Source organism: Heloderma suspectum, chromosome 2 (assembly GCF_057233095.1).
Source record: "Heloderma suspectum isolate Gila_16-S chromosome 2, 16-S_ref, whole genome shotgun sequence".
NCBI lineage: Eukaryota > Metazoa > Chordata > Lepidosauria > Squamata > Helodermatidae > Heloderma > Heloderma suspectum.
Genome location: NC_139459.1, coordinates 138,735,612 through 138,762,111, shown reverse-complemented (window position 1 = coordinate 138,762,111; position 26,500 = coordinate 138,735,612). Strand labels below are relative to the sequence as shown.

The window sequence follows — 26,500 nt, the reverse complement described above, 5'->3', positions numbered from 1 at the left end:
GCTCCAGAATTTTCCCAGGGATTGATGTCAGACTGACTGGTCTGTAGTTCCCAGGTTCCTCCTTTTTACCCTTTTTGAAGATAGGGACAACGTTAGCCCTCCTCCAGTCATCTGGCACTTCCCCCGTCCTCCATGATTTCTCAAAGAGAATAGACAGCGGTTCTGAGAGTTCTTCTGCCAGTTCCTTTATGACTGAGTGTGGGTTGGACCTGAGCCTTAAAGGTCCTGGTGGCAGTGTGCTTGTGTGTGTGTTTCCTGCTTGGGGTGAGAAACACCTTAGAGAAGAGGTATTCTCGCTGGGAATAGGCGAGAATGCCACAGGGAGAAAAGCCACAAATGTGTAGCCATGTCAGGCAATATCCCTATCAGGCATTACAACTTGCCTGTTAAATTGGTCTACATATGGAGGGAAGAAGTGAATAACATAGAAAGAGTTCTGAGTCTATGGAATCTGTGCTGGTTTCATTTTTTGTCTGCCTGCTCAGGAAACACAAGTGTAGATAACAGATTTATCTGAAAGTAATATGAAAATTCCATTTCCCCTGAAGTTGTTTCAGATACTCTGTATATTATCTACTGGTGTTTCTGCTGAGAAAATTAGGAGAGTGGCTGAGCAAGACAAATGAATAAAAACATTCTGTAAATGTTGTATATTACAAGCACAACTAAAGCTTTCTTGTGTTGGCCTCCCCAAGCCCATCACATTAGGGGAAGGGCCTTAGTGCAGTGATAGAGCATCTGCTTTGTATGCAGAAAGTCAGAGGCTCGGTTCCTGGCATCTCTGGATAGGGCTGGCAGAGACCTCCAGCTGAAACCTTAGCTGCTGCCAGTCAATGCAGAGTAGAAAATAATGTGCTAGAGATGGATCAGCAGTCTGAATTAGTATAGGGCAGCTTCCTATCAAAGTTCAAAGTGCTGTTTCTGAGAGCAGCCTAAACCAGACTTTACAGAAGGACTGCACAAGAGATTCTGTGAGGTGTCTATAAAGGAACCAGTGTGCTGTACTGGATAGTGTGTTCAAGTTGGAGAAATCTGGGTTCAGATCTCCACATGGCCGTGAAACTCACTGCGTGAACGTGGACCCTGAAATCCCTATTTCTCAGTCTAATCTACCTCACAGGGTAGCTGTGAGGATATATTATCATACAGAGAATTTCTGCCAAATGTACTTCTTCTTGTAATTAATACCCAGTAACTATTCCTACTAATGGGGCTGACATATCCTTTCTAACAGCGGGAGTAAGATCAGCTATCCATTGGGACTTGCTCCCAAGTAAATGCTTATAGGATTGCAACCCAAGATGGCCTGTATACAACCATGGAGTATTCTAAATTTCTGGACATAAAAGACAGAGAATGGGGTACTCCAGTGGTCCCATGCTCTTTTTTTTATTAATTACACTAGGAAGCTCAGAGTGTCGTGCATGGGATCATCCCACTTTGGCCTCTACAACCATGTGAGGTAAGTTAGACTGAAAGATAGCATCGTACCCAAGGCCAGCTGGTGCATTTTATAACCGAGCAGGAGTCTGAATTCAAGTCTCCCTGATCCTAGCCCAACATTCTGTCCTTAGTACACTGCTGCATTCAGTTTGTACTTTTTTTTAAAGAGCCCGCTGTGAACTATTTTCATCTGTTTTTCTCTTCTGTAATCTTTTTCTCCAAGCCATTCATGATTCATTAGACTTCTGCTGGTGTTACTGACAGAAAGCAGCATTCCTTTAGCTAAACACCTGAAAAGGATAGCGGAGGGACCAGCTAAGATCATGCTAATGGAACGCTCATCTTCTTGACTGTGCTCACGGGAAGTTGGTACATTGGATTCACTTGGGACTTGATTCAGTGTTGGGTGCACCAGGGCCATGTCTGCTTCATTTCACCCCTGGGTAGAGGGGAAGAGCTGTCAGAGGACGAAGGAAAAATGCTGCCGACTAGTACTCGCTCATGAGCGAAGACACCGCTCGTATCGCTGCATATGAAGAGCAGCCCATGGAAGACAGTGCAGCTCCAGGGTTGCAAGGGAGCGGATCAGGTACTTCCTGTGTCCCCCCCATCATGCCAGGAGGTAGCTTTGCCAGAGGCAGTAAAAGACAGAGACAGGCAGGAGGCAGTAAAAGGAACCCGGGGACAGGGCCGTGTTCCAAGAAGCAGGGCTCCTTAGCCCTGCCTCTTGCGCTGCCTGCGACAACAGTCTCAGTGAGGGAAGTGAAGTCAGGGAGGTGGAAGGAGCAGGGCCGCCCCAAGGCATTTTGCTGCCAGAGCCAAAGGACAAGATGGCGCCACCCCTCCCATTCCACATACAGAAGCCAGCCAAGCTAGCTGTTGAATTTCACTTTGGCACTAGCAACAGGACGCTGTCTTCCACCACCTGAGGGCAACAGGTTAGCTTGTGGGTGCAGGGTGGCCATGTGGTACACACAGCTCTGTCCCGTCCTCCGACAGAAGGGAACGGCCAGGGGGACTCGGGAGGAATGGCCGGAGAGTGTTTCGCCAATGCCACCCTTTGCCTGCCAGCAGCATCCACCACCTGAGGCGGCCACCTCGCTCTGCCGGCCCTGGGAAGAACACGACACTCCCACCTGCTCCCTGCCCCATCTGCTACTGAGCCTGTTGTGGTTATGACTTGGCTAACAGACCAAGGGGGCAGGAGAAAGGCTGGGGGCAGAGCTGCTCTCCGGAACTGAGCTTGCCTTATGCATGCTTGGCTGGACTACGATGTCATGGCAGAATGGCAAGGGAGGGACGAGTGGTTAAGAGAGTGGGGCGGGGACGGGATGGGGCTCACCATTCTTCCCTGTCTTCTCCCTGCCAGTTACATTTGCTGAGGCTTTAATTGGGTGAAAATGAAAAGGGTGTTGTGGGAGTATAACGCAAATGCTAACATGTTCATGGAACAAAAAGTTGCCCGATCCTGAAGACAAGACTGTTAACAATCCCTGCCAGCAAGCAGACTGCACCAGAAACTAGCACCATCAAACCTCAGTGCTTCTTGGGGCAGAACCCAAACCCTTATTTAAGTAAATGGAACTGCAGGGGAACATTTATGTGAGAGAATAAGAGTAGGCATTAGCCCCTTAGCTCCCCACCCCCATCCACCAATTTTTCCCTGCAACTTAGCAAAATCTGTAAGAAAGAAAATGATATGTACTTGAGCTGTTTTCAGTCTAATACTGGGTTGTTTTTTAAAAATTGTGAGAATGTCCCCAAATTAAAATTTCTTGGAAAAAGTTGTATACACTACTGGGTTGATGGCTCTAGATATGACACGTTTTTTAACCCATGGTTTATTTTGCTCAGATATTTTGAAATATTAATTTCTATGGTCTGTAACATTTGGCTGTGGTAACAATATTAATAGCAAGCAAATTGCATGATCAGATTGGGGAAGGCAGATCCAAAGCAAAAGCCTTGCATCTCCTCCCTTTCCCTGTCTCATGACATCCAATAAACAAAAATGCATTATGTGATCCGCTGCACTGTAACGTTCCCTGCCCCTGCAAATGGTGTCTTGTGAAGTGGAAGGTTTTGTAGGGGTTTCTTTTATTGTTTTTATTGAATTTCAATATAATCAAAGCACAAGAGAATAGCAAAATATTAGAAATGCCCAGAAATCAGACACCACCTGCTCCCCACCTCAAACCCCACCTCCAGTAATTCAATCTTTGGTAGTTACAAAGTCAGTGAAAAATGTCTGTGCATCCATATACCAGTTTAAGTATGTCAGTTAAGAGAAAATGAAAGAACCATTTCCACTTGCAAAACAGATATTGCCAAGTCATGCTTTATGGGAATGTTAGAGCCTTTAAATACAATTGTTGAAGGCAGGAAACTTGAACTGGTTTTCCCCAAAAGGGCCTTTTCCTTTCAGTGAAACAACATTGCCCACGGTTCAGCAGGAGATTATAAATGTTTCCTTGTCTGAGTCCAGTGCTTTTATTATCCAATCTAATGTTTGATCTTGTAATCCAGAAGGGATGAGGAGGAGGCCAGACAGGCACCCAGGATTTTAACGATACCAGAGATTAATTTCGCTGCTCTCCCAGTTCAGCTCCTGTTGGCCTTCTTTGATTCTACAAACACAGGCCAGCTTCGAACCTACGGCCCTTTCCCCACAAACCTCCCAATATGGGGTTCTCCATCTACTCCCTTCTCCCTCTCAACCCCCACTTTCCCCTTCCCTGTTCCTCAGCTTTGAATCTCCTCCCTGTTCTGCAGTTCACACTCTACCTGTTCAATCCTCTTGGGAAGTGCATGTTAGCAAGGGAATCTTTCAGTCTTCTATGCTGCCCATCTTCCACAAAATTCCCTATGCCGGGGGGGCAATCAGCAGCCCTCCAGATTTGTTGGACTATAGTTCCCATAATCCCTGTCCACTGGCCGTGCTGGTTGGGGCTGATGGGATTTGAAGTACAACCACATCTGGAAGGCCAGTGGATTCCCCACGCCTGCTGTCAGCCTTTGCAAGATGGACACATACAACACATACGCTGGCAAAGTATATACAAACCCACAGTGTATTTGCTTTGTTCTGCCCGCCATCACACGCACCAGCAGTGAACATGGCAAAACGATACCAACTCACATCCCATTTCAGTGAAATGTGCAGCAGCAGAACAGACAAGATAGTCATTCTCGTAAGGTCAGCTACACCAGTGCAGCAAGACCGGCTGCAGAAGCACCTGATAACTAAGGCAAACATTTTGAGAACAACTGGCCTGAAGGAACCTTTAGAGCCCTGCAAATTCCAGCTCCAGATCACAGGTTTGGGAAGCCAATATGCCAATTTGGAACTCTTTGGAAAGCTTGCCAATGGAATGCGCTCTAACTTAGCTGCCCACATCAGGTGTGCTTTCATGCCAGATCAGTGTAGCCTGGGCAGGAGAAAACTCCCAAGTGTAGGAGGGGGAAAAAGAGCGCATACTCATGTGATCTTCAGAGACCGTCCAGGTCTACCCGAGGACAATGGCTTGTACACGATTCGTTAGCGATTCCAGCAGCCAGACAGCCAAAATGTCTGGGGACCGGGGTGTGGGTGGGTTATGGCATAAAAGATACTGGAAATACAACAGACGTCAATTTAGAAAACCGTATGAAGCAAGTAGCCTGCCATAAGGATACCTTGGGCATCGCTGTCATCATGCGCACCTTTTAGCATGACGGCCGGCATCTCCGCAGTTCATATCCTATAGTCAGTCACTGTTCTCTGAGCCCAGGGAGGCTATTGTATGTGCTCTGTGGGCTTACTATATGGCTCCACTTCAGTAGCCAGAGAAGCGAAATGTTTGGGGACGGGGTGGGATGGGGCGGTTTCACTGTTCACTGTGCCCAGGGAGGCTACTGTGTGTGCTCTGTGGGCTTACTATATGGCTCCACTTCAGTAGCAGCGCACGTCAGGCAAATCAGTGTTTTGGCTAATCCGTTGAATGAAACCCCGGTCTTGGCTTCCTGATTTTTTGGAGAGTGGGGTTGTTCAAAAGCATGTAGAGCACCACCCATCTTGTCCTGGCTTTGCGTGACACCCTGAAATCTACAAGACGACACCAGATTTAATATCTAACATAAACAGCATCCATATTACCCAAATGTCTTCCCTTGTTCATTACAGAACAACCAAGTATCTGAACACCCAGAGAATGTATTTGAAATTAGTGTCATGTGGTTGTTCCAACTAGCCACACCTGTCAAGCTCAATCAAGTATCCAAACCCTTCTAAGTTAGAATACAGACAGGATAATGTCTACAAATCAAACTGCTATGAAAGGCACAGGGCAGGAGGCTCTTTAAAAAGTTGGCCACCCTAAGAGTATGCAGTGGCCCAAAGACCCTGAACTGGATTTCAGTTTGTTTTAGATACATGCGTATCTCTGTGTGTGCTGTCTATTCATATGTTTGTAAGTAAATGGTTTTTATAATGTATTTTTAAGGTTTTAATCTTTGTAAACTGCCCAGAGACCTTCACCTATTGGGCAGTATAGGAACGGAATAAATGAATAGGTTTGTCTCTTGCTGCCCCATAATTAATACTACTGGTTTTTGAACTTCCTATTCTTGAAATTGTGGGCTTGGGTATTTCATTATTATTTTTAAAAATCTGGTGCAGAGTTTGGGGAAGGAATCGCAAACAGATATGAAGCGGGGTCTCTAAGACAGACACCCCTCAGACCCAGTGAGAGTGCTGCGAGGAGAGAGCCAGTCGGGAAGCAGGCCCCTCTGGGCCCGGCCACCATCCGCTGAGGAGGAAGATGCGGAGAGGAGCTCCCGGTCAGCCTTTCAGGATCTGTCCAGGCCCCATGACAGCTCGGGGACATGAGGGTGAGTGAGCCAGGCTGGAGAAAGCCCAGCTCCGCTTTCTCCTCCAGCTGGGGGCACAGTCAGACTAGCCTTCCTCCTCACTATTGGCATTACTGTTCTTTCTGAGGATCCAGATGATGTGTCTCCCAAGCTGTTCCATTCCTGTATTAATGATTTTTCAGTCATCTCCCTGCTTTTTTCCCAGTCACCTGGTTGTAGAGACTTTTGGAGGTATCACCACAAGTGCAGCACCTTCGTTTAAGGCACAATCCTATGCATGCTTAGTCAGAAAAGAGGCCTATAAGGCCCAGCCTGCCCCAGCCAGCCCCAGCCAGCATCTCTGACTGTAGTAGGGCTTGTTGGAACTGTAGGCCTTTTTCTGTCTAAACAGGCATAGGATTGCACCCTTAAAGTCTGATCTGATATGCTGCTATTGCTTCACCTGCTTGGAAGTGTTTTGTGACATTGTTGGGGATGCTGTGGAACCTTCCTCTAACCATTACCTGTACCATCCTTCTCCAAGCTGGTGCCCTCCCATAACTCCTCAGCTAGTCCCCGTGCTCGCTCTACGTTTTCTTTTTTTAATGTTTCCTCTTAAGACAGCAAATAGCCTTCTCCACATAAGAATGCCACGCATCCCTGCACTTTTATTCCTGATACTGGTTCTGCTTCTATGGCTGCTTCTCCTCTGCCTTGTAAATGTCATAGTAGCAACAAGCCCCTAAAAACAACCGACCAATGTCCTGGCATTACTAGCATGGCAGGAACACTCTAAATCTTATTTAATTTTTTTTTTTTTTACTTAGCCAAGAGGCTTGGAATGGAACCATTAGCACAGTGGTAGAGCACATGCTTTGCTCACAGAAAGTCCCAGACTCAATCTATGGCAATTCCGTTAATGGAACTTGGGTAGTAGAACTGGGAAAGACTCAGCCTAAGATCCTGATGACCTAATACTGGGCTCAATGGACCAATAGTCTAGCTCAATATAAGGCAGCTTCATATGCTCCCCTCAGAATATGCTACTCAGTCAGCTTTTTAAAATTAATACAGCAAGTTGTTCATACTTTACCCAAATACTCCGTATTTAACAATAAGTCTTTATTCCCCAACAAGGATGTAAATCAGAGGGTTGACGTTCTCTTTACCAGCTGTGGCATTTGGCAGACACTCTAGAAAATGAAGGGCATCTTCACACCAAGGCGATTCAACTGTCTTGAAATTACTGAGCTCTGTTTTAATGTAAAAGAGGTGTAGAATGTTAAGGGCAAGTTTAGACAAACACAGCTAATCCATCAGATACAGATATATACAGATTTATTCATTCGTGGCTGCTAATGGAATTAACGCCCCCTGCCCCAATCCATGTCTGACTCAACTTTGCAAAAGGCAAATAGAACTCCAAGCTGAAACTGTTATGAGGCAAACTATTATGAGGTTTTAGTTGTCTAAGATATCCTTCATCCCACTGTTTAGAGGGAAAGACATGCAAATGCCAGTTTTTAAAACACACACACACACACACACAATTCAGTAAACTGAAGCCTTGACAATTTTCCCCCCACAAAGAACTGGAAGTGGTATGAGTGAGACATTGCTGCCTGTGATGTGTGATCAGAGGCAACAGTGAGACAAAAGAAATGTGTCTGAACATCAGGGGCAATAATGCCTCTCCCATACCAGTTACAACTGTCTTAAAAACTGTGCTCTTTCTCAAGTTGAAGTGTCTTGGACAACATCTATACCAAGTTTCAGGTTTCTGAGGGACAGAGGATTTGCAAGTCAAAACCACCCAGAGAGCTTTGGCTATGGGGTGATATAGAAATATAATAAATGAGCTGAATGAATGAAAACAGGAACATGAAGTATAACCCAAAAGTGGTTAAGGTTCTTCCACACCATCTTGAAACACCACATTTCATACACGCATGGTAGGCATGCAGCGCTTCTTCTGAATACTACTCATGCCTGCAATTGGGACATCTAATAGTCAAAGTGTAGGACATAAGCTTATCTTTAAAACAGAGGCCAGCACTCGGGGCCGGAACAAGCTGAGCTGTACATGTGATGGAGCTGTAAGTGTCCCATTGCCCCTTTGCACACTTGAGTCAGCCTTGGACTGGAGGAGACCTGCGGTGAGTTGACCTTCTTCACCAACAGTGGAGCTCCACTCCTACACTGCACAGCATCCCAGTTTGCCTCCTGACTGCTAGCATCTCTGGTACCGTTTACCTGTTCCCTTTGGCTCAATTATGGCAAGGTCTGCAGTGGCTCTCTGCAGTTTTCTTTTCCTGTTTGCGCTGTCAAGGATGTAGCAGAAGCAGACAAGGATGGGGTTTGTGTGGTAGTGGTCCAGGAACAGCATTTGAACCCAAGTATGGAATCCTGCAGTGAAATAGGGATCGTTACCTTGTGCAGATCATGTGCAGTTTTCTGTCTCTGCAGGGTTGAAGCCAGCGTCATTTTGTGGCCAGTGGATAGAAATGACCGGCTGTTCTGTCTGGAAAGCTCCCCGCAAAGCTTTTGAGAACTGCCCCTGTAAACCCGTATGAGATCCCAGGCACTTACCATTATCCCACAATTCAAAGCCCATTGGCATTACCGGCCTGTCTATCCGTCCCACCAGCCAGGCTCCCAGGACAACGCTGCGGAACAGTCTCATCAGACAGGACACCAGGCCCACAACCACAGAGTGGAAGAACAAAAAGTAGTTGAAGTTCATGAAGGCTTTCCTGCAAGGAGGAGAGGTCCCTGTTGAAACATTTCACAGTCATCCCGCCCCTCCCACAAATTTGGGGGCAAAATCAAGTGAATTTGTTTTTGGCGTGAACGAAACATAGTTGTGGGTGAAGTATAAGGCTTCATTAAGTTTAGATTTGAAGACAGATGCCTCTGCAATCTGAGTGTGCTAAAATATTCTGGAATGCTTAGCGATTGTTCCTGGAGGTAGTTTAAGGAGATCTATAACACAAGGTGCAAATGACGGTATCGACTGGGGCTTGAACTTCTCTATGTTGAAGAAGATTCTTTGCATTTTCCCAGAGATAGTGAACTAAATCTGGGTGGGAGGCTGGATGACCTGACTCCCATCCAGCTCCCCATGGGCAGAATACCACCTGGCACATCGGCCAGGGCAGCTTTACCCACTGGGTAGAGGAAGCCCCCTTTAGTCCTGATTGGAAAGCAAGTACCACGGGAAGGGATTCAGCTGGCCCTTGCAACAGTGTGCAGCTGGCTTCGCTCCTGTTTGTCATTCCCCATGTGGGGAACAAGAAAGAGGAAAGTGCACTTGGCCGGTACTTGCAGGAGCTACTGCAAGCAATGGCTGAATCTCCGGAGATAACAAGGGGATTCCTCTCCCTGCCTCCTTCCCAAGCTCCCAGTAGCCCCCAGGCCAGGGGGCTGGAGCTTGGGGAAGGGGGGCCCATGGATCTCCCTGATCTTAGTCTCCACTCTAACCACTACACCACACTACTTGGTTTTATTGCCACCTGGTTTACAGTTCAGTGCTGCATCGTGGACAGTGGGTGTTTTCAAAGTAGCATGTATTAATCTGCCGTTCAGGTTTATAGCCTGACTCTCAACTAAGAGATTCCTGGGGCAGCTAACAACAAAACCCAATACGAAACAAAACAATTATAGGCAAGAAAACCACACAAATCAGTAAAGGAGCTGCTTCTGTGGGCTGGCATCTTTCCCATGAGCCAGTTTCTGGAGGAGGATTATGTACACCACCTTGAGTTCCTTAAAGAGGAAAAAAGGCGGGATATAAATGTAATAATAAATAATAAATTTCTGAGTCCACCTGCAGCTCCTTCATTTCCCTCTGCCTGAAGGGATGAGCCTGGAACCTGGACTATATCCCTGTTTCAAGGTCAGGGAACTCATGGCCCTACAAATATTGTTGGACTATACCTCCCATCGTCCATGGCCATGCTGGCTGGGGTTGATGGGAGTTGGGAGTCCAACAACATCTGGAGGTCCACAGGTCCACCATGCTTGCCTTCTTATCAAAGGCGCTGCTGGGGCCAGACCATCAGGCACAGGTCTGGGCCCCACAGCCCCGAGTGCCTCCAAACAGCACCCAGAGCACATTTATTTTTTAAAACTCAGAACACAGGAGAGGTGAAGAACGCTGTGGAGTGAAGCCCCAGTTGCGCCCGGCACCTCCATGTCCCCAGAGGGCCTCCTCACGTGGACCCAGAGGCGCTCTGGGAAATAAAGGGGCCGGGTGCAACTGCGGCTTCACTGTGCAGCGTGCCCAAACTCTTCCTCAGCTGGAGGGGGGAGAAGGTGCTTCTGGCTCTGCTGCTGTATGGCAAGGGGCGGAGAGCGAGCTGGGGGCGAGTGGGCACGGGTGTGGGAGAAGACACTCGCTACAGAGCTTCCGGAAGATCTTAAAGTGCAGGGATGGAAATGTGGGAGAGGTGGGGCTCTTCCAGGTAACCAAGGCCCAAATCGTTTTGGGTTTTAAAAGGTTAAGACCAACATGTTGGGCAGGGCAATGCTCTGCACACTTACCTGCGAGTAAATTCCATTAAACACCTTGGAGCTTACTTCTGAGTGAACACGCATAGGATTGTTTTGTAAAGGAATGCATGTGCAAATGAGTAATGCTAGCCTTTCAAGGGTGGCAAATCTTCCCAGCCTGCACAGTTTTGCTGGGTGGGAAAACATCATTCAAGGAACTGAAGAGCAGGAGGAGTATCACTTCCAGGCACTAACCTGTGGTCAAGCGCCAAAGGCTTCTGCTTGTCCTTTGGTGAAATCTTTGGCTGAAGAAAAAACCTGGCAGCAGCAATAACCTGCAGCTTCCCGATAACCATGACGATGAGGAACGAAAGGCTGAGGAACAGAGGGCAAAGAAAAATTACTATTTTGTAGCCAAAATAAAAGGAAGTGGAGAGAAAGCCTATCAAAAGCTATATAAAGAGAATTTAGGAGATTGCACTGAGCTGCCGGCTCCTTACTCTGGGGCTCTCTTCACACATGGCATTTTATCCCACTACAAACCGGTCCTTTTGATTCCAGATCCTTTCCAGGGTTTAGACTGGCCCTGTATACAGGCATCTCTCATAGCGCATCACTCTGCATTATGTCTTTTCATGGCAGGGCAGAGCAGCATGGAAAAATCAGGACAGAAGGGGGCTGCTGGCCCCATGCCCCCCTCCCCTCCCCTGGTCATTGGTTCCTGTAACATGATTGATGGCTCCGCCTGTCCCTCCACTCCTCCACAGCAGGAGGGAAGTTGGAAGCCCTTCTAGTGACCGGGATAGTGGACTATGGGAGCTGGTCCCCTGCCCTGCTCCTTCCTCCACCTTTGTGGCTGCTGGCGCTGCTAGTCCTTCTCTGCTAAATATGTCAGTGTGTGATGGAATTAAATGCAGTACATTGCCTGCGCTACTGAGTTTGAAGGGCATATATACTGATTTCCGGGTTCCCAACAACAGAAGTAAGAGAGCCACAAACGGACTTGTATACAGTCAATGCACCAAGCCATCCTTAGCAGCCCCCAGGTGACCACTTCACGGGGGACACCTTCATTAGACCCAGCTTGCTTCTCCCTGCCCCCACACTGCTGTTGCTCTTCCCCCTTATTCTGGCTTCCCAACGACCCTGCAAGGTGGGCTAGAAGAAGACATAGTGGCTGGCTAGGTGGGAGGGACTACTATGGAAAACCACCTCAGCATTACTGCCTTATCTAAAACAACTCCACACCCAAAAAGGAAACGATTAAAAATGACCATTCCACGCTCTGCATGATGAATTTATTCAGGGGAGGAGAAAAGGCACTTTTAATATCCATTGAAATCCTAACTGTCAAGACTTTCTCCTGTGTGGCTGAGAAGGGAGACTCCCCCATCCACCCTGGGAGGAAAAAAGCCCATCAATCTGGTGAGCAAAAGGGAGAAGAAGCAGTCAGTGAAGTCAATGGGAGGGGAAGTTCCAAGTAAATGCAGTGAAGGGGATGGGAGACCTTAAGACTGCTACTCTAATTAGACTTACAGTGCACTCCTATGCATGCCTACTCAGAAGCAAGCCGCACATATTTCAATGGCACTTACTCCCAGGAAGGGAAAGCCTTACAGCCAATGACTTTACTCAGAAGTAAGCATTGCTGTGTTCAGGGGGATCTCAGGGAAGCATTTGGGATGGTTCACCACTTTACAGTTCAAGCATCCGTAGTGGAATGGGAGAGAAGCAGAAGCGGTTACTGGAAGCATGGTCCATGACCTGCCCCCACCCTCCCACTGATCTGTTGTCATGACAATGTTATTCAACACCCCCTAGCACACACCCACACAAAGTGGGACAAAGCACTGAAGGGGAAATACACAGGGGGAAAATGGCAATTTCAATCACAAGCACAGAAAATGCTGGGTTTTCCCCATTCTCAGTTGGGTTTTCCCCATTCTCAGATAACACAGGAAGAGGGAGAGGAAGTTGTGAGATACCAGCAGGAGAGCAGCTCCCACAAAAACCAGTGATTAAAGAATGATCCTGCTCAAAAACCAATGTGTGTAGGTGGCCTGGGACCCCAAAGTCCTGCGCTTGTGCAGCTTGTGGCAGGCTCCTTCTATCAATGATCAATTTCCTTAAATGGCTGAGATCAAAAGGGAGACTATCCGGAAATGGTAGCGAATTGTAGATTCATCCAGAGCCTTCCATGCTTTTCTCCTTACAGGATTTCCTGCTGCCAAAGAGACAAGCTGATTTGAAACTATGGGAACTTCTGAAGTAGGCAACTGGAGTTGCGTACACAGTTGTTTCCTGGACATGCACGTTCCTTCTTTGGATCCTGACCTGCAAGCTTATCTTAGAACATCTCATCTGCTCTACATACCACACAAGGGATTTGCAATCACAGCCTGTCCACATCCACAAGGCAGTGTTAAAAGGCAGGCAGATGATGGGGATAATTATCCAGTGCTCCCCAGTCCACAATGACTGTGCAGTTGATCTCTAGGCAGGCTGCCTTGCAGTAAAGGACAGTTGTATGACTGGCTGCCATAGGCCTGTCTTGTGGCCATGCCCAACATGATCAGCCCGGTAGCTTCTTAAAGGTTGGGAGAGCAAAGCTGTTCTCATGAAAGCTGACACTTACACTCCAGGTCCCCACTTGTCGAACAGTTCCTTCTACTGACCATGCACCATGGGCAAAATCAAACTATACATAAGGATCATCCCAAGTACCCAGTGTACCAGATGCATGATCAGGTACCCTAGAAAAGGGGAAAAAAAATTGTCAACGAAAGGGGGGAAATAGGAACCCCCCGCCACCAATAACTTACGCCCACAACACAAGTATTCACATACCCCATAATATGTATGCAACTTGACAAGAAATGAATTTTCCTAGTGCTATCTGTTGGTATAAAACAATAAAAACAGTTTTTCAATGCAGGAATCCCAGAAACATAATACAAAAGCAAAACATATGAATAGAAAATGTAAGCGGTAAACTCAGCATGACAGCAGCATACCTATATGTCAGAACCGGGTCACTGCAATTTCTTTCAAGGCAAGAGGATGGAATTTAAAGAACAGGAGAAGATGGGGTGCTGAGCCCTTCCTCACACGAAACCACTTTTCCATAGTCACGTTTCTCCAAGCAAGGCTCTGGGACTGGAAGTGTCCACAGCAGGAGAAAAATGGCTGGATAGAAGCAGTTTCAGAGGACAACATGGAGGAGATGGTTCAATACCCTGCCCACCCTTGCTACACCCAAATTCTGCCCCGCTAGTCTGCTTTATTGTACAAAAATTGCACAACCCACATTGCTTCATTTTATTCATTTACTCACTACCTTTATATCAGGTGTGGGTAACTCGTGGCCTTCCAGATGTGGTTGGACTGCAACTCCCTTATCCCATACCACTGGATATGCTGGTTAGGGCTCATGAGAGCAGTGGTGTAGTGGAGGCAGGGCTCACAGGGACGCAGCCCCGACACTTTTTCATTAGCAGGGACTCTGATGTCATCTGCCACCCCTCTCAGAATTCCTTGTTCCCTCTGAGCTTAGCTGTGATCCTCACTGTAGCTGGGGGGGGGGGGGGGATGAATCTTCCAAGCAACAATATATTGTTCCATGTTGGAATGAAAAGTCTTTGGGATGACTTGGTCTGGAATGGGCAATTAAGACCTATTCTCTTTACCAAAGATGTGCTCCTGGTGGAGATGAAAACACCTAGAACTGGTTTGTTGATATGGATCAACAGAGCTGCCTGAAATTTTTGGACTTCCCTTGGAGACTGTCACAATGAGCTCCTGCATTTCCAAATATACCACTACACCACTCTGTGTGTGTGTGTAGTTCAATCCAGCTGGGTGTGTAGACGTTTCTGTTGGAGGGGAAGGGCGGAGATATAATGAAGGAGCTTGGGGAAGGCTAATGGGTAATGTTGGGGTGCTAAGGGAGTGTGCAAGGGGGCAGTTTAAATGAGAAGGGATCTGTCCATGAGGGCTGAGTTGAGAGGGTGAAGCTTCCATAGAGTATCATATTTTGAAAACCTACAATGTTTGTGCTTGAGTGAGTGGGTGAAAAAGATTTTAACACCCCTGCATTTGTTCTCAAACATCCCATTGAAATACCACTTTCTTACTGTCAGCTGCACTGTTTTTGGATCCCAGTTGAAGGCTGTATATCTTACAAGATTGTACAATCTTAGAAGGGGGCTGGCTGTGAGGAGGCATGGCTGTGACTGTCACGAAGGGACCCTGCACTTCAGAATTTGCCACTACACTACTGCATGGGAGTTGCAGTCCAACACATCTGGAGGGCACCAGGTTGGAAAATGCCGCTCAATATCATCCCAAGGGACAGATGGCAGCCTTCCACGGACCAGATTCTGCTTGTGGGTTGCCAGTTGCTGATCCCTAAGTGCACGTATTCTGCTAGAGGAACTTTTTCACCAGGAGGGTTGCCTTGTCTCCCTGAAAGCATGTTGGGGGATGCATTTTAGCCGTGGGCAGAGCCAGAGCCCAAGTGGGCCACCCGCACTCTCTCACACCAGCTCTCCATTCACACACACATGCACACGCCTAAGCACCCACCCACTCTGCCCTCCTCATGCAGATCATGCAGATCAGATGACTGGATGACTGCTGATGACCGGATGACTGCTGACCAAAAAGTAAATCTACCCTTCAAGTTAAATCCATATTGGGCCTAGGGGCTGTTCTAAGCCTGGATCAAAACCTGTAATTCTTGGCACAAGGCTCTGTTGTCACTGTGAGGAACAGACTGAAAAATTCAGGCGCTAGAAGAAATTTCATATCCTAAATCAGCTCCCACACCCACCCCACCCATTTTATATTGCTTACCAAAGGGACTGAGAACGGCTCAAAGGATCTAGTTGACATATTGAACATTAGAGATATAACAGAACCCTTTGCCATTCTCATTAGAGAAGCTGTTCCCATGGTGCCTGTATTTCCTGCATACTCCATGCAGAGTATATCCTTTTTATTTATTTTTTTAAGGATGGATTGTGGGGTGAAAGTAATTTCAATCAGTCCTGCCTTCAATTTAAAAAAAACTGTGGGGAGGAATTCTTTTGGAGGTAGTAAAAGACATACGAAGGATGCTTTCTAAAAATCCCAACCTAACTTGGATAATTCCCTTATTACCAGTTCTATATTAATGTAATACATAGCACTATTTTGCTTGTCACACCCACTCTGAATAGCTGCGTAGGAAAATGGCTATTAAGCACTAGAGACCAGTTTCCAGCTCTAAATTTAATCACTTAAAATAGTGTGATTGTCATATAAGTGCTCTGATGTACTACTTGTTTTGCCCCACTGAAGTGGTGATTGACCAGACTGTCCATAATCTCTCATTTTAAAAGCTTGCAGTTGTGTCCTCAAATGCACAGGTGTAAAGAGTCCATGAACCCTGCAGCTAGAGTATATCAGGTCTTCCTGGCTGCCCCTTCCACCTCTGGAAAGCAATGCAAAGCGAGTGGGTGGGTGAACCACAACAGGCCTCTTGCCCTGGCACCCAGTGATTATGTCACCAGATCCAGTCCCATTTTTTAACATAAGCTACAGTCAGGGCCAGAAATACTGGAACAAGGATAACTGTTTTGGCAGCTGACCTCTGTACACCACCACATTGAAGTTGAAAGGAAACACACCAAGATGGGAGCGAAGTCAGGACTTTCAGCTGTAATTCAAAGGGGTTGACAAAAGTGGGGCACTAACCATTCAGGAAGTACAGCCAGTGGCATACACACACACCCATCGTTGGTGGCTCATAAGTAATGGAACAAATGGCTGACAAGCAGCTGCATGGCCAGATGTGGCCTGTTTCCTGGGTACCCCATGACCAATCAAGCAGATAAAAGGCCTGGAGGTGGTTCTGAGTGTTACATTTGCATTTGGTAGCTGTTCACTGGAACCCCCAACATGAGGTCCAAAGAGGTGTCCATGCCAGTGAAGGAGGCCATCATTAGGCTGAGGAAACAAAATAAACCCATCATAGAGACAGCAAAAACAGTGGGAGTGGCCAAGACAAGAGTTTGGAACATCCTGAAAAGGAAGGAATTAACTGGCAAGCTCAGTAACAGCAAAAGGCCTGGAAGACCACGGAAGACAACTAAAGTGGATGACCGCAGAATTCTGCTCATGGTGAAGAGGAACCCTTTCACAACACCTAGCCAGGTCAAGAACGCTCTTGAGGAGGTAGGCATGTCATTGTCAACATCTACAGTCAAGAGACAGCTTTATGAATGTAAATACAGAGGCTTCACAACAAGGTGCAAACCACTGGTAACACTCAAGAACAGACAGGCCAGAGAAGCCTTTGCCAGCAAACACCTAAAAAAGCCTGCCCAGTTCTGGAATAAGATTCTTTGGACTGATGAAACCAAGAGTAACTTGTACCAGAATGATGGGAAGAGAAAAGTATGGAGAAGGGAAGGAACAGCTCATGATCCAAAGCATACCACATCATCTGTCAAACATGGTGGAGGCAGTGTTATGGCATGGGCATATATGGCTGCCAATGGAGCCGGGTCACTGGTGTTTATGGATGACCTGACTGCTGAGAAAAGCAGCAGGATGAATTCTGAAGTGTATAAGGCTATACTTTCTGCTCAGATTCAGCCAAATGCTGCCAAATTGATAGGATGCCGCTTCATATTGCAGATGGATAATGACCCAAACATACAGCAAAAGCTACCCTAGAGTTTCTCCAGGCAAAGAAGTCGGATGTTCTTCAATGGCCAAGTCAGTCGCCTGCTCTCAACCCAATAGAGCATGCTTTTCACTTACTGAAGACAAGACTGAAGGCAGAAAGGCCCACAAACAAGCAGCAGCTGAAGGCAGCTGCAGTAAAGGCCTGGCAAAGCATCTCGAGGGAGGAAACTCAGCATTTGGTCATGTCCATGGGTTCCAGACTTCAGGCAGTCATTGACTGCAAAGGATTTTCATCCAGGTATTAAAGGCGATCCTTAAGTTTGAAATGATGTTGGTTTGTTCCCTTACTTATGAGGCACCAATGATGGGTGTGTGTGTATGCCACTGGCTGTCCTTCCTGAATCGTTAGTGCTCCACTTTTGTCAAACGCCTTGAATTACAGCTGAAAGTCCTGACTTCGCTCCCATCTGGGTGTGTTTCCTTTCAACTTCAATGTGGTGGTGTACAGAGGCCAACTGCCAAAACAGTTATCCTTGTTCCAATATTTCTGGTCCTGACTGTATATCCAGGGGGTCTGTAGAACTATCTCAAATTAGTTCAATTTTTTCCAGACCCCCAGAAAGGAACATTGGTATTTACCATGATATGTTCATTTTCTGCAGTTGATGGTGGAATTCCTTATATGAGGTATTTGGGTAGCCTCCTCCCACTTGCTCAGATAGACAAGAACATGCAAATTAACTGAATTGCCCTCTCACATGGGAGAGCAACCTAGTTCCAGTTCAGAAGATATCTCAGCCTCAAACATTTTCAGCAACTTTATGATTAAAAACAAAAACCTCCAGAAGAAGAAAACTAATTAAGGAATACAACACACACACACACACACAGCAGTGATAGATTATTGCTGGGCAGGCAGGATATCCTCCATCCACTGCAGAAAATTACGTATCATGGTAAATACCAACCTTTCTTTTTCCTGCAGCGGAAGAGGATATCCTTAGACGGGACATCCAACTGCAGTGCCTAAACTGGGAGGGTAAGTTGCTGCTAACCCTATTAATCAAACCAAAACCAACTATTGAAGCACCCTCCGGGTGAAAGATGCCTCAGCTGAAGCAAAGGTGTCCAATTTATAATTTCTCACAAAAGAAGACACAGATGTCCATGTGGTGGCTTGGCAAATGTCAACAAGGGGGGCATTAGTCCCAGAGGCAGCAGAGATGGTGCACTCTGTCTAGAGTAAGCAGAGATCCCCCCGACCGTGCAGAACCAGAAGTGTCATAACAAAGGAAAATGCAGGCCTTAATCCACCATGACAGCATTGACTTGGATATCTTCTTGCCCATTGTGGAAGGCTGAAAATAAATGAAAAGAGATTCAGAGAACGAAAATCTTTAAAGCTTTTATGGAGATCTTAATCGCACATTTTATGTCCAGCATGTGCCATTTTTTTCTCTATGAGCTAATGTGGCCTAGGACAAAAAGGTGGCAGAATTATCTCCTGTGCCCTGTGGAAAACAGAGTTGATTTTGGGAATGAAGGTCGAATCCAGGCAAAGTATGACCACATCCTGCTGGAAACCACATAGTTCATTTCTAGTTGTGAAGGCTCCCAACTCTGATATCCTGTGGACCAAAATGATAGCTACAAGAAAAAGGACCTTCCAGAATAGAAACATCAGTGAAACCTTTCGTAGAGGCTGGAAGGGGAGGTTGGTAAGACCTTTGAGAACCTTATGCAGATCCCAGGTAGGTTAACTGTGTATAGGTGGCAGCTTCAGTAAAGAAGCACCCCTCGGGAAACATTTTATATGGGGGTGCACCACCAGCAATCTATGAGAAGACCCTGATAGCACAGATTACTGGGCCAAAGTCCTTGGTCCAACCCATTTTGCAGAAAGGCCAGGACCACACTGATGTTAGCTGTGATTGGTTTTTCTCTTTTCCTCCTGCAGCACCTACCAAAGGCTCTCCACATGAACTCATATATCCTATTTGTGGAATCTTTGTGGGAAGATAAGATAGCTGATATAACTTTAGTGTCATAATCCCTGTGTTATATTGCTAACCTTACAAAAGCCAGGCATGGAGTTATAACCAGCTGGAATCTAGATGGAAAAATTGGTATTTAACCCATCTGAGTCTTCGTTGATTGTTCCCATTCTCCGGGCAGGGTCAGGACACAATGTCGCATCAGGCCCACCTTGCCCCTACTAGGCCCTCCTGCCCTTAAGACAGGCTCTGCTTCGGTCTGTGTTTGGATGGTGCCCAGCAGAGTCTTATCCAGACAGACAGACTTGCTCCCAGAGGCCCCCATGGCCCCTCCTATAGGTTCCACAAAAGAGTCTCCTGACATTCCAGAGCTGTCTATCTCTGAGAGGAAACCAGTCACAGTGGGCACAGGCCTGGTCACCACTGCAATTAGAAAAACTAAAAAGGAGAGAGGAAAGTTTGTTTTTGTTTCTAAAAGGGGGAAAGTAGAGAAGGACAGAAAAGGAAGAAAGAGAAAAGAAGTGAGGCAAACTATAGCTATAAAGTGCTGGAGAGCCTGAGGAGCAACTCCAGCAACCTGTTCTCAGCTGAGGCAGGAAATGAAACTGGAACTAGGTTGCTGTCCCATGTGAGAGGACAACTCAATTAATTTGCATGTTCCTGCCTATCAGAGTGAGTAGGAGGAGCAACCCAAACAGCTCATATAAGGATATCCTCCTCCACTGCAGGAAAATGTGATAAAATATCAAGTATATATTGCAGTTTCCCAGCAACTTTTTCATTTTGCTGACATCTCAATTGCAAATTCCCAATAAAACACTATTTTAAAAATCAGCATGCATAGAATCACAATCTTTGGTACATTTCAGCTGGAAGTGATTTCTAGTTAGAAAGTGTGTATGCCCAGGGCATCATTTCCAGTATCAGTAGCAGGTGGAGATCTCTGGGGGAAGGGAGATTCAGAACACGCTTCAAAGACCATCTCTTGGATATATTCAAGTTTAGATTGCAAAGAAAAGCAGTGCAATGTTATGATTCTGTCTTATACTGCATAATGACCACAGATATAGGGAGCTGCCACGTGAGGTTTTTATGGCATTATCACCGTGTCTCATTCACGGACATTTACATGAGGGTCCAGACGACAACGTCTTCTACTCATGATCCTCCTGTGTTTTCTTACCACTTCTTCTGTCTTTTTCCTTAACACAGAAAATCCATTAAGGAGAAAAAGATGGAACAGCTGCACAATACCTTCTGACTGCTAGCACTAGGAACCCCTTGTCTAGAAGCATCCATAAGCCCCCTTCAGCCTTTCATTTAGGAACATGTGAAGGAGCTGTGCAAACTTGAAGGGCTAGCACCACCCCTTGATGGTGGGGGTTCCCACCCCCCGGTTGTAAAATCTACGTATAATGAAGCCACCCACCCTTCAGGCAATGAAGCCCACGAGCTGGTCATGTGTTGGTCTGGGAATGTTACCGGTGCATGGATGTCATCAAGGGTGTCTCACAGCCCCTTCAGGCATTCCTAGATGAAGGCCTGAATAGGGCTACTGGTGCACCTAATCACATGTGTTCTCAATAGTTACACAAATGCAAATTCAGCCATACATTGGAGAATATATCAGAGGGATTGAGCACAGTCATAACTGTATACCTGCTCATTCTCTTGCAAAAAGTGAACACACAGATTTTGTAATTCTGCAATCTGTGAAACACCTCTCAGAATTATAGTTTCTGCTGTAAGCTACGGAGCAAATTCTAAAGGCTTTCAGAAAATCATATCTTATGAAATGAAACTACTCCACAATGAACTCCATGCTTTCTGTCCATAGATAATCATATTTTTCTACATCGCCTTCATTGCTATTAATCTTGATTCCAACTCTAATGCAGGGATGGGGACCTTTATTGGTCCTGGGGTCAGATTGCCCCCTCTGGACCAATATGGTGGGCTGGATGATGTCAGGAGGGGCAGGGCCACCTCCACTGATGTCATCTGCCCCCCCCTTACTGTTCTCTGTGAAGAGAGAGGGACAGAGGGGTGGCTCCGCCAGTTGCCTGGCAAGTCGGGTGTCTTCTTTACCTGGTGCAGGCCATCCTGATTGGGATGGCATGCAGTACACAAAGGGGCACTTGGCTGGTGCTTGGAGGAGTGGCTGTGTATCTCCTTAGGAATCCCTGCAGGAGGGATGGAGCTTGGGAGGGAAGCCTCTATGGGCTGGATGGGGAACTCCATGGACCACATTAAGTCCTCAGGTTGGAGGTTCCCCATCCATGCTCTGGTGAAAGGAATGCAAGTTGATGGTTGGCTTGAACAGAATCCAGGTCAGCAGTGGGGCATTTTTCACGGACGAGGAGTGAGAACTCACCACACTTTGAGAAGATGACACTGTAGAAGATTCTGGCAGAAGGAAGTGCTTCTTGCCTGACCGCAATGACTTCATGTGTTTCCTAGGGTGGAAAGCATTTAAATGGTTTTTAAAAGATATTGGTTGCACTGAGACCCATCCAAGTCCTCACACCTTCAAGGCCTCCATCCTACTTCCTCTACATCCATGAGGCACTGGAGGGTGTGAGTCTCAAACTTAGTAACAGCAGTCACATAACTTAAAACAGGGAGAGGTGGCCCGGTGCCCTCCAGATATTTTGCACTACAAGTCAAGACCCCATCCCCAAACAACATGGGTTAGGGATTGTGGAAGTTATAGTTCAAAACATCTGGAGAATGCTAGATTGCCTGCATAAAATAGTAAGGAACATTGAAAGAAGGAAGTACATCTCCCTTGCCCAGGGGTGTCATTTCAGAGGGCCCACCTGGGCACGCGCCCTTGATCTTTTTTGAGCTGTGCCGCAGATCTTTTGAGCTGTCCTAATTGCCTTTTTTTTTTTTTACATTTTCCCACTGCTTGCATTGGAAAACAAAAATGACCATAATGTTTTGAGTTTGTATGATAAATGCATGACATTTGGGAGCTTGGGAGCTCCCATGCAGCTGAGTGGATATGCCAAATTTCAGGCAGTTAGGTCCAGTGGATTTTGTGCTAGCCACAGGTAAAATTTGCTATTTTCAAGAAAACGTGTCAAAACAAAGAGCTATATTTTTTGTGTGCTTCCACATACATAGATGGAATTTGGGGACCTGGCAGCCCCTATAGAGATGACTGAGCCTGCCAAAGTTCAGACAGTTAGGTCCCGTGACTTTTGTGCTAGCCACAGGTAAAATTTACTTTTTCCAAGAAAATCTGTCAAAGTAAAGACCTATAATTTGGGGCTTCCACATAAATTCATGGAATTTGGGGACTTGGCAGGTCCTATGGAGCTGACTGAACCTACCAAATTTCAGACAGTTCCAGTGGCTTTTCGCTAGCCCTGCGTAAGGTTTCCTTTTCTCAAAGTCTAAAACAAAAGGTAAAAACTGTCAAGCCACCCAGGGGATTAGAGGTCCTAATCAGAAGGTGTTTAAGGTGACTATTAGGAGGTCACTACACCTAATCTCTGGTGTAGGGGTTTTTTTTGAGGTGCAAAAAACCTCTTCCCCCCCACCCTACTTTTCTGCTCTTACATGTCCACTGCTGGGAGCTTGCCTGCAATGAAATTTTGAAGAGGGAGAAGGAACGGAAGAAAGAGCTCCATGTGAAATACTGGTATTTCACACCACATCTGATTTTACTGCCCCAAACTGGAATCTTTGGCTTCTGCAGAAGTTTAGTAGCTTCAGTACAGCAAAGGATCCAATCAGCCTCCACAAACTTATTTCTCCCCCTCCACTTTAATTTCTCCTAAATAGCTGTAGGACTCAAATAATCCCAAAGGGAGGGTTAGGACTATGTGGTGTCATGATTGAGAAACTGCTGGGGCTTTTAAACAGGTTCTACAGTTTTCAAAAAGCTAGAAAAAGCCCTCAGCCACCTCACCTCATAAAGTTAATGTAACTACGTGCAACCCTTACAAACCCTCCACAGCCTCCTAAATTCCTCTGAAGTACTACCTCTCTGAGGGGAGCCGCTTGGCTTAGGGAATCCGCTCTACTCCCCCCCCCCCCAGCACATTTCCAATCACCATTCTTCTTTTCTTCTTCCCTCCCCTATCCTGTACTTTCTTTCTTTCCCTTCTTTATTCCACTCAGAGCGTATCTTGGGGAATTCTTAAAGAGAATTCTCTTTGGCAGGCAAGAGAAGTTCTGAACTGCATTTGACTTTATACAATCAGACAAGAGGGTTGTTTTTTCTCCTTCTCCTCACTCCAGACTTTGAGAAGAGTGGGTTCACATGGTTGCAGAGAAACAAATCTGGGGCTGTTTTGTTTGTCAGTCGCCATTATCCAGCAACAGGAAGGGCTGTAGCTCTGTGGCAGAGCCCCTGCTTGGCATGCAGAAGGTCCCGGGTTCTATCCCCAGCATCTCCAGGGAGGGCTAGGAGAGAATCCTGCCTGAAACCCTGGAGAGCCGCTGCTGCCAGTCAGTGTCAACAATTCTGTGCTAGATGGACCCACAGTCTGACTCAGTACAAGGCAGCTTCCTATGCTCCTATGAACAGAAAGCTTTAATTAAAAAATAGTTTTTCATTTGTTTTTTAATTGGAGGGGAGATAAATATTGCTAATCCATGCAATCCTATGTATGCCTACTGAGATGTCCCATTATGTTTAATGAGGCTTACCCTCAGGAAAGTGTGCATGGGATTCCAGCACAAGTTACTTTTGCAGGGAGGTTTGCACCTTGATGTTCTGCATGTTTACACAGAAATAAGTTCTGAGTTGTGAGCATGGTACTGCAAGCTTAACACAGTGCCTACCCAATTCCATCTAATGAACTGACTACCCTTTCAGCTCAGTCCTATGCATGTTTTGTCATTCATGGGTTTGGGTTTTTTTTGCATGAACTCTAGCTTCAGTGGTGAAGGAAAGGCACTTAGCTCACAGTTTCTCCATAATTTTGCCCTAGTTTTGAAAAGAGACTCATTGGCTGAATCCTGGTGAAGTCTTGGCACAAATGAAGTTATGGGGAGGAAGATACAATGACAGCTTGTGCATAACAAGGAGGAGGTAGAAAGGAGTTGCATAAAACAAGACATCTGTTTTGATGAAGAGTTCCTGGAGGATGGTAGGATGAGGAGGGATGGTTGCGTGGAGGGGAATAGAATTGGTAGGGGGAGAATGTAAGTGCTCAGTGGTGAAAGAAAAACATTCTGCACACGCTCAGAGGCACTTTATAGTTAAGAACATAAGAACCATGCTGCATCAGACCAAGGTCCATCTACTCCAGCATTCTGTTCACACAGTGGCCAACCAGATGTCCACAGGAAACCCACAAGCAGGACATGAGTGCAATAGCGCCTTCCCACCCTTTTGCTACTTTATGAAGTCCTGTGTATGCCTACTCAGAAGCCCCATTATGTTTAATGAGGCTTACCCTCAGGAAAGTGTGCATAGGATTCCGGCACCAGTTACTTTTGCAGGGAGGTTTGCACCTTGATGTTCTGCATGTTTACGCAGAAATAAGTCCTGAGTTGTGAGCATGGTACTGCAGGCTTAATACAGTGCCTGCCCAATTCCATCTAATGAACTGACTACCTTTCAGCTCAATCCTATGCATGTTTTGTCATTTGTGTTTTTTTCATTTTTCTAGCTTCAGTGGTGAGGGATAGTGCACGCTCAGAGTTTCTCCATAACTGATCCCTAGTTTTGAAAAGAGACTCATTGGCTGAATCCTGGTGAAGTCTTGGCACAAATGAAGTTATGGGGAGGAAGATACAATGAGAGCTTGTGCACAGAGAGGAGTTGCACAAAACATGTTTTTATGAAAAGTTGCTGGAGGATGGTAGGATGAGATGGTTGCATGGAGGGGAATAGAATTGGTAGGGGGAGAATGCAAGTGCTCAGTGGTGACCAAAGAACATTCTGCACATGCTCAGAGGCACTCTATATTTAAGAACGTAAGAAGAGCCGTGCTGCATCAGACCAAGCTCCATCTAGTCCAGCATTCTGTTCACACAGTGGCCAGCCAGATACCCAAAAACTATTGGGGAAGGGGTGAATGGAAGGGAAAGCGAATTACTTCCTGCCCTGAACTGGAGAACTCCCCTTCCACATGAACGGCTGCACCTATCCTCCTGAAACTATCCTCCCTCTTTTTTTCTTATCTGGGAAAACAAAACCCTGTTAAGGAAAAGACGACCGCTGCCCTGTGCCTTCCGAGTGTCCCTCCGCCTGGAAGGGCCCCCTCCTCTCCAGGCACCCCTAGATGGAGTTCTTCTTGCGGGGGGAGGAGAACAGTGCGCGTGCGCGGGGGGCGCGCGTGCAGAAACGGCGCGCGAGGACAGGGCGGCGCGCTCCCCGCCCCGCCGTCGGACCGCCGCGCGGCGCGCCCTCCGGCCAACGCCGCGGGAGGTCGCCCAGGGGCCGGCCGCGTCGGGCCCCAGATCACGCCCCTTTCGCGGGGAGCCCCCGGGACCGCGCCTCCCCCGGCAGCTTCCCTCCCTCGCGGCCCGCGCGTGCCTGGACCCGCGCCCCGGCCCGGCCCGGCCCGGCCCCGCGTTTCGTGAGCCCGGCGGCGCCGCGCGACCCGGCCGGCCTCGCGTCGCCCCAGCTCCGCCCGTCTCCGGCCCTCCTGGCACGCCGCCCCAGCCGCCCCAGCCCGGGCGGGCGGGCCGGTCCCGCGGGTTCGCGCGCAGCAGCCCCCGCCCCGCCACAGCCCGCCGGCGGCCACTTACTCGTGGTCTCCCCCGGAGCCCTCCATGGTTCTGCTGCCCCAGCTGGGACTCAGCGCAGGACACGATCGGGGTGCTGCTGGAGGGGCGGAGGGGGGAGGCGCCGCCGGCCGCCCCCTTACTGTGGGGACGGAGCCCAGCCCAGCCCCCGCGCTCTCACTCGCTGCCCTCCCGCCCACAGGGGCATCCTTCTACGTTCACTTTCGCAGGCTGCCACTCCCCAAACAGAGCGGCGGCCGCATCTTCGGCGAAAGTGGTTCCTCCTCTTTCCTCCGGCCGCAGGAGATGCTTATAAAGTTGCTTCTATTCCCCAACGGAGCAGCTGGCAAAGGCTTCGTCTGGTTCCACGCCAGCCCTCCTCT

At 47.3% G+C, this 26,500-nt stretch overlaps 1 protein-coding gene across 15 annotated transcripts; it reads right to left on the bottom strand.

Annotated features, from left to right (window-relative positions):
* Positions 1-3,262: 3,262 nt before the first annotated feature.
* LOC146352821 (stimulated by retinoic acid gene 6 protein-like) lies at positions 3,263-26,500 on the bottom strand. Of its 15 annotated transcripts, none has more exons than XM_084834968.1 (10): positions 26,142-26,418; positions 21,802-21,883; positions 20,551-20,629; positions 13,609-13,657; positions 13,397-13,514; positions 11,017-11,136; positions 8,860-9,023; positions 8,524-8,676; positions 7,364-7,523; positions 3,263-5,527 (listed from the first exon to the last, which is right to left on the bottom strand). In XM_084834968.1, exons 6-9 carry the CDS (start codon positions 11,115-11,117, stop codon positions 7,393-7,395), a joined length of 549 nt encoding a protein of 182 aa, XP_084691094.1. In that variant the 5' UTR covers positions 11,118-11,136; positions 13,397-13,514; positions 13,609-13,657; positions 20,551-20,629; positions 21,802-21,883; positions 26,142-26,418; the 3' UTR covers positions 3,263-5,527; positions 7,364-7,392. The 15 variants fall into 15 exon arrangements, with proteins under 15 accessions (XP_084691094.1, XP_084691082.1, XP_084691089.1 ...); XM_084834956.1 differs by lacking the exon at positions 20,551-20,629 and adding an exon at positions 18,738-18,791 and having other exon boundaries at positions 3,275-5,527; positions 7,440-7,523; XM_084834963.1 differs by lacking the exon at positions 20,551-20,629 and adding an exon at positions 18,738-18,791 and having other exon boundaries at positions 3,528-5,527.